This window comes from Phytophthora infestans, genomic scaffold (assembly GCF_000142945.1).
Source record: "Phytophthora infestans T30-4 supercont1.16 genomic scaffold, whole genome shotgun sequence".
NCBI lineage: Eukaryota > Oomycota > Peronosporomycetes > Peronosporales > Peronosporaceae > Phytophthora > Phytophthora infestans.
The window spans coordinates 1,372,038-1,380,205 of record NW_003303743.1 but is presented as its reverse complement, the minus strand read 5'-3'; the positions used below and the strand labels follow the sequence as shown (position 1 = coordinate 1,380,205).

Here is an 8,168-nt window from a genome sequence, read left to right as displayed (position 1 = left end):
GAGTTGTCGACGCACCGACAGCTCTACGTACAGCAAGGTCATGCCCCGCTGCGGCAGTACCACGGGCATGGGTCGTTTGCCCGGCGTATGGACCTGCTACACCAGCAGCGTCCAACGCCGAAGGTCGTCGCGGCGCACGATCTTCAACAGTGCTTATGCCTATTAGCGCTAGCCAGGTGGGTAACTAAGGTCCACACGGTCGCCCAGACCTTAACTGAAGAGGGCCATGGCAACGACAATTGCCATCCGGGGTTAAGGGTATTTGACAAACTAGTAATCTAGAGTAATAATATTACTAATGCTATTTGAGTATTAGTGCTATTAATACCGTATAGTGTGGTATTCACTATTAGTATTAGTATTACTCAGGTGAGGCGATACTATAGTGCTCTGAACAGTACTATTTTACCAGAAACCCAGTGAGCAAGCAACTGCCCCTCATTGAGCACTCATCGAACCTGTGGCTGTCCTGCGTCGTTTGCCATTTCAGAAAAGAACTGGATACCGCCATTGCGATCGACCAGGATTCGACGGCTGAAGATGCCTTGTGCAGTTCATGGCTGTGTGGAAGGTCCTGAGCTCAAGACAGACCCTTGCACCGTATGCGGAAAGCCCACTCACCACCTGTGTGCAATCGGGGTATTTGAAGGAGACACGTCGTCGTTGAATGAAAGGTAATTTGCTCATTGTTGTGTCTTATTTCCACGTCTAACCCTCTTCTCTGTTGATACGCAGATTCTGCTATCAACCATGTGTAGAGAAGATTTACCCGACCGCTAAGGACTCTACACCAGCCGTGACGACCTCTTCGACGGTCCCCGCCGCTACATCTTCTTCTGCGTCGAGGAATATCTGGGCTGGATCCGACTCCGATTTCGTGCCGTCTCCTGAAGTCGCCGTGGCATCGGATACTGCGGTTGTGCGTCCAGTGAAGCGTCGGAAGGTTGCGGCGAAAGGGAAAGTGGCCAAGGTGAAGGCCATTAAACCTCCTCTGGATGGTAACCTACGTAGTGTGCTGCCTCCTCCCCCGGCCTCTCCTGTTTCTGACTTAGGGGTCCCGCTTTCATTGACACACTCAAGGAAGGTTGGTACTACTGATTCTGTCTGGGACCTAATTCATGTATTGGATAAACCCTACAGAAAGCGAAATCCGTGGAAGCCTTCCACCCAAGTGTACCGCAACATTTGTCTGCTGTGCTGTGAGGAGATTAAGGCACGGAAGAATACCACGCCCTACAGCTGGGAGGATGCCTTACGCAGCACGAAGAATACGAGCAACGCCAAGGAGCATATCAAGTCGAGACATGCGGACCATCCTTTGGCGATTTTAGCAGAACAGACAACAGCTCAAAAGGCGAAAGACGATGTCATGAGTGCGGAAGATGACACCCGAGTCGTTTCAGACTTGACTTGTGGTGGTGAGAATGATGCTACTACTTCTGCGCCTATTACTACTGGTTCGTCTGCGGGGAATAAGTCTTTGGCGAAACGTTTCTTCAAGGCGGATGAGAAGACGCTACACGTGCTGATTTCGAAGTGGCTAATTACGCAAGGAATTCCTTTTCCGGCATGCAGGTCAGGCCCCTTCGAGGAGATGATGCGTGCGGCAACAGGCAATCCAACATTCCCTATGCTCAGTCGTGACAGGCACGACCGTTTGCTTCAAGGACAGTTCCAACTATTTTGCGATCTTGTCGGAGACCTCCTCACTTCTGAATTCGAAAAGGCGTGTCATCTTCAGTACCTGAATCTGATACATGACATCTGGACTAGCTGTGGAAAAGACAGTATCGTTGGTGCGTCCGTGGCATTTATTGATACATCGTGGAGATTTCGGTTCATCGCAATGCTAGCTACTGGCAAGAACGACGGACACAACGCTCCGCTTGTGGCTAAAGTGATCGAAAGTGGTTTTAAGGCGAAGTACGACATCGACATCCGTGCAATGACTCGCTTCACCATGTCCGACACGACGCCCTCAGGCGCAATGTGCGCTGACTATATTGACAGCGAGCAAGAAGATTGCTCGATGCATCTGCTGAACCTGTGTATCGGATATGGGATCGGATTGAAGGACAACATACAAACCAACAGTGTGTGGAATGCTGCCTGCCATTCATGGGATAAAGTAGTTACGATAGTTACACCGGGTGGATCTCTGGAGAAGGGTGGTGAAGTCATTCAGAAACTACGCAATCTGAACAACCACTTCCGGTCGCCGAAGCAGCGCAACGCGTTGAAGAAAATTCAAGAAGCTCTCTCGTACCCTGAGCTAGACCCCATGACCGACAAAGATGTTAGAGTCGCGTACACGTGCAAGCTGATAAGGCGGTCTGTGGTTAACCATGCGGCTTTTGAAGCTTATTTCCAGTCGACGAAGGAGTCTACTAGCGTGTGGTCAGCTTTGTCTGCAGACGACTGGGTACTGGCAACCGAGATGGAAGCGGTAACGCACTTTATCGCCAACTTGGCATTGGTTGAGGTGCAAAGCGAGAATCTAGTATCTTCATACATGGTAGTATTCCGGAGACTTGCCGAGAAGAAGCTGAAATCGTTCAAGTTTGACACTCTGGTTATTGAAGCCCCTCGAGCAAAGGATGGGAACGAGGCAAGTCATCGACGGGTAGTGAGAAAGCTTGACCAGTTCACAGAAGCTGGGAAAACGTGCCTGCGAAGGACTCTTCTACAACTGCAGTCATGGTTCCCAAAAGTGACGAGGGAGGCTATGGTGTGTATATTACTGGACCCTCGTACTAAGTCCAGCGCCAAGAAAATTGCTGCGGTTGGCAACGTCTCCCGCAAAGAGGAGAAAGCCACTTACAAAAATGGTCTGGAATTCCTTCGAGACGAGCATCGAAAAGTGTTTGCGCAGATGGCAAAGGTGGGCAAGATGCCATTATCGCAGACTTCATCGCAGAGCAGCCTACTCAGCCAGGACTTGAATTCCCCGCTCTCTTCTCCATCATCGACAGGCTGGGACGACGAAGACGAGCTCTTGCTCGGGGCACCTATTCGTACAAGTAAGACCAGGGAGGAGGTCAAGGAGTCGGAGTTAAATGCAAGAGCGGACAGTATCATGAACGAGTGGCTCGAGATGGAGCCTGAGTGGCTCGAGATTGCACAGATCCAAAACCCTGAGACCAAGAAGGAAGATCTGTCCTTTGCAATGACAACGGACAGTCGGACGGGTATGTGCTGGTCGCTGCTGGGGTTGTACCAACACGTAGACGTCCTGCAATGGTTTCGCGACGAAGGCGAGAGCCAATACCCTTCAATGGCGCTGCTTGCACGTATTCATCTCGGCAAGATCTCATCGTCGGCGTTTCAAGAGCGAGTGTTTTCTACGGGGGGAATAATTATGGGGCCGCTTCGTACCAGAACAGATAGCAGGCGATCGGAGAAGCAGCTACTACTGCGGCACAACAGGAACGAGATTGTGATGATGAAGCAAGACGCGCGCAAGTCGCGTGACTCTTCGAAAGCGGTAAAATAGTACTTTGACTATTAGTACTAATAGTACTAATATTAATACCGTGATGAGATTTCAATACTATTATTAGTATTACCGGGGGAAAAATGGCCTAGCCTTACCGGTAATAGTGCTACCGCCTTTTTGGCGGTACTATTAACCCCTGATTGCCATGTGCCATGCTACTTTTATCTTTATCAATGTAAGTTCTAGAAAAAGTTTGTATGATGGCACAATGGCAGGGCAATTCTATTCTTAACCACTGCTTAATGTCTAGTCATGGCACAGTGACACTATTTTGATAGGAATCAAAATTGCCACTTTGTGCCATTTTTTTACGATTTGCGATTTGTGAGCATGTTAGCTGCACCGTATTTTGCAGTAAATTTGATCCTCCTGTCACATATTTTACAAATTGCGCCTGATGATCCGCATTTTGACCAACAGCCATGGAAGAGGAGAAGCCTAAGGCACCGCCTGCCCACAAGGCGCTCGCGACTGGCCACAACCTCTCTCACCCCGATGCTCACGTGACGTGGGATGAGGAGACGATCGCGCTGCACAATCTGGACCGTGGCACACGCATGAAGATCGACGAGCCCAACACTCCCTATCATTACTATGCCGAGGGTGACGGCGTGGGCGCCGTGTCACCCGCTCGAAGCCTCTCAGGCCGCGAGGCGCAGCCTCCAATTCAGGTATCTACAGTATAAGAACGTAAAGAATAAGTGAAAAGTAGTTTCTTACGATTTTATTGTGTCAGTGGGAAGAGCTGCAGTCCAAGCTGCAAGGTGTCAAGGACAACAAAAAGAGTGAATGGGACAGCGACGAAGAAAGTTCGAGCTCTACTTCAGGAGCACAACAATTCGCCGCTCGGGACGCTGAGGGAAAGAAAATCCAAAAGGACCCGGACTTCTCCGAGAAGCGTAAGATGCACTACAATGAGTTCGAGAGGGTTCGAGCCTGGAAGATGCAACACGCAGACGAAGACGACGATGAAGACGAAGAGAAGAAACACACTCAGTAGACTCGTTAGACTCAGTAGAATGAGCTCGATCTACGAAGTATTTTTAATCTTTCTTTTTTCTCTTGCCGTATGTAGAGGATGTGTAGGCAACAGGGTGGATAGATAAGTACAAACTTAAGTAGAATGGTTAACCTTTTTTAATGGAGAAAGAGCGTCGCGTCTACTGTGGATTGTTCAGGTTTCGGTTGTCAGCCATCTCTGCTAAAGTCGCGATATTAACGAGTTAGAAGTGGCTGCCGAACTTGGTTCGACCAGACATGGAGCACTTAGGAGCCGTGCGATATGTGGACTCGACCTGAGTGCCAACAGAGCTCCTGGGGTCGTAGTACTTGGATCCAATTCTGTCGGCAGCAGATCGACTTGTCCTACTACGCGCCTCAGTACCGAAGGAGAACGCTGCAGCCGAATGAACCGTCGAGACGGTCTGACGACCCACAGCCTCGACGACGACGCCGTATTGGCCAGGACCAACGTCTGCAGTGCTAGATGCGTTCAGCGGCTTTCGCTCTACCTTGGGGAATGACGACACCGGGTTCGACTTCTGCGTCGAAAGAACTGTGCGTCCAATTGTAGGACTCGACTCATAAGCGCCTGGACCCGGGAATTTCTTGTCACCTGCCATCGGAGACCACTTCTTGCCAAGCGAATAGCTTGGAGCTGCTCGCTCACGTGGGTTCACGATGTGTGTGTTGTAGTCACCAGGTCCTGGAAATTTAGCAGAGGTCTTGAGGTCGGCGGTCGAGCCAAACTTTTCACGGCCACTGATGGAGCATGAGGGGGCCATGGCCATCGTGGACAGCACTGGCTTGCCAATGGACGAAGGAATCTGGTACGCACCGGGGCCTGGAGATTTGGATCCATTGTGCGTACGTGGACGTGTGCCACTGCCGAAGACTGTGTATGGAGCTGTGGTTTTGCGCGAGTCCACTTGTTCACCGACCGAAGATTTGATGTCCGTGAACGCTTGATGCGTCGGACTACTTGGGAACCTACCGGGAGAGGTTGTTGCGCGAGGAGGTGACGACGCCATGATTGTTCTCTAGCTGTAGTGGGCAGAGGAAAGCAGCACGCTCTAATGGTACGCAGTGACGGCGACCGACCCCTTTTGGCCTACACTGAGCACTTGTTGCTGTTGTTTCTCACGAAGCAGGTTGGAGTTTGATGGACAACTGGGTGTGCCAATTATGGAGTGCCAATGAATACTCTTACATCTTGAGTCGCTTCAAATAGATGGAGCCAATAGAGGCGAGGGAATAGCACGAGGTGACAGGTAAGATCACAAGGAGGGACATTAAAAGAGGCTTCGCTGTTTAGGCTATTTTATTAATAGTCATTGCAATGCGAGCGCAAGGGGCATTGCCAGAAATAGTCCACAAAGGTGGTGCTGTTTGTGGAAGCGCTCAGCCATCGCGTTGGGCTGTACTGTGCTCTCGAAGCGATATATCCTAGCCGAAGTGTGCTTTCGTACTGGTATCGTAGCAACTCACTGGTGGGAAATCAAAGGAGACATAACCACCGGAATGAGGAGTGCTGACGTATGCGATAATCATTTCAAAAGGATTTCAAAAGGAATGATGGTCTCGCGAACGCAAACATGACGATCACTTGAACGCCCCGCGACCAATGCCGATGATGGAGTACACGCCAATGCCACTTCTTTTACTGCGGGACACAACATATCTACCTGTATAGCAATGTAACCATTGAGCTCTGTTCGAATACCATTGTCGTTGTGCAGCGATTTACCTGTAAGGTAACAGCGCTCCACTTGGAAACGTCATATCAGTTGGTTAGGAATGTTTCTAAAATAACCTGATTTTACCGCAGCTTGACTGCTGTAACACAACTTGTGTTGTACTACTTCTTTTAAAGGAGTATCTGCCCACCTTAGTTACTAAAGTAAACCTTAGCACCGAAATTCGATGTCGGCAACACGGTCTTCACGGTAATTGGCTCGAAGGAGCACGCTTAGCGTGTGGCGAGTGCGGATCGGATCGGCAAAGCCCACGCGCGACCATTACCATTATACCTGGAATACGTGAAGCAGCATCAAAAACTTTAATTTGAAAGCTCCCGTTTCGATAGATCGGTACTGCACTGGCCTCCACTCGCAATGCTATGTGGCCGCTGCTTGTATGAATAAGCATTAAGACGTACTGAAATGAAAACTACATGCACAGCGACGATATAGGATTTATAGTCGCTGTACTGTACACTATAGAATAGGTCCGCCCTTTGCATCTCTGGACGACCGACTTAACCGATGACTGATTGATTCGCCCGAGTATGAATACATTGGTGCGGCATGATTGACGAAGGAAGCGGCCCTGTGCTATTTACTTGAACACCATTCACGCTGACCACGCATAACGACGTTCATTTTTTCTGGCCATCCACGAGTTCGCAAAGCTACATGTATTCAGGTAGAATTGCTGAATTTTAGCCCGGCGTCTCGCCTCCACGCAGCAGCCCCGCATCCACTGGTCTCATCACTTGCTTGCCCGGGCCATGCACTTTTTACTGTCCTTTTTGCATTTCTAAGACGTTTCTAAAGAAACGCACCGCTCACCTGACAGCGGATCTCACAAACGAATCCGCCTTCAAGAGCTCACGTTCGGAGTTGGCGTCGACCAGTCAAATTCATTCTCCCACATACACACACAGGGTCATGAGCTCCAACGGCAGCAACACGGCCAACAGCACGACCGGGATCTTAAGCAACGGTAAGAATGACTACGGCAGCACGAGCTACAACCAAGTGATGGTGGACGTCAAGGACGCCTACAGTCAAGGTAACGCCGAGAAGTCGCGGCTGCTCCACCAGCTAAAGACTGACATGGGAAGCCACACGCACGCTATGGAGAACCACATGACGGGCGGCAAACACATCAAGAGCGCTGTGTACGGTGGTCTGGACGGTATTATCACCACGTTCGCCACTGTCACCTCTGTGGCCGGCTCGGGACTGCCACACTCCGTTATCCTCATTATCGGCCTGGCCCACTTGGTGGCCGACGGCCTGAGTATGGGCCTCGGTGACATGCTCAGCTCCCAGGCTGAAGCCGATCTGGCCAACCACGAGCGCTCACGGGAGCAGTGGGAGTTCGAAAACTACCCTGAAGGCGAGATCGAGGAGATGGTGGAGCTGTACGAGAAGAAGGGCATCTCCACAGACGACGCGCTGCTGGTGGTGCACACGCTGGCCAAGTATAAGGAAGCTTTCATTGATATTATGATGGTAGAGGAGCTCAACATCATGCCGGTGGACGACGACTCGCCTTTGACGGGCGGCGTCATCACGTTCGTGTCCTTCATGTTGTTTGGCATCATTCCGCTGCTCTCGTACCTTGTGAACTTATTCCCGGGCATTAACATGAGTCCAGAGGCAACGCTGTATCTGTCCTGCTTTCTCACTGTCGTCACGCTGTTCCTATTGGGCGCTGTGAAGGGCAAATTCGTCGGCCAGGAGATGTGGAAGTCGGGTGGCTCCATGGCCATCAACGGTACTATTGCCGCTGCGTGCGGATGGGTCATTGGCTACTTGTTGCAGCTCACGGGTATCCAAAACATTGGATAAAAGCTGCATGGACACAAAGAACGTGACTGGGTACTTTGTAAACACCGACTTATGAAAAAATCACTTTTGGCATATGCTCGTTTAATGATATGACG

At 50.5% G+C, this 8,168-nt stretch overlaps 3 protein-coding genes across 3 annotated transcripts; 2 read left to right on the top strand and 1 right to left on the bottom strand.

The window, feature by feature from the left end:
• Window positions 1-3,915: 3,915 nt before the first annotated feature.
• Window positions 3,916-4,570, top strand: PITG_08876 (uncharacterized protein; the record flags this gene model as incomplete). Its single annotated transcript, XM_002902884.1, has 2 exons — window positions 3,916-4,167; window positions 4,233-4,570. 2 exons carry the CDS (start codon window positions 3,919-3,921, stop codon window positions 4,494-4,496), a joined length of 513 nt encoding a protein of 170 aa, XP_002902930.1.
• Window positions 4,571-4,635: 65 nt separating this feature from the next.
• Window positions 4,636-5,672, bottom strand: PITG_08875 (uncharacterized protein; the record flags this gene model as incomplete). Its single annotated transcript, XM_002902883.1, has 1 exon — window positions 4,636-5,672. The coding sequence occupies one exon, from the start codon at window positions 5,524-5,526 to the stop codon at window positions 4,720-4,722; it is 807 nt and encodes a 268-aa protein (XP_002902929.1).
• Window positions 5,673-7,092: 1,420 nt separating this feature from the next.
• PITG_08874 (uncharacterized protein) lies at window positions 7,093-8,142 on the top strand (the record flags this gene model as incomplete). The annotated part of the gene is made up of 1 exon (XM_002902882.1): window positions 7,093-8,142. One exon carries the CDS (start codon window positions 7,165-7,167, stop codon window positions 8,071-8,073), a length of 909 nt encoding a protein of 302 aa, XP_002902928.1.
• Window positions 8,143-8,168: the final 26 nt, after the last annotated feature.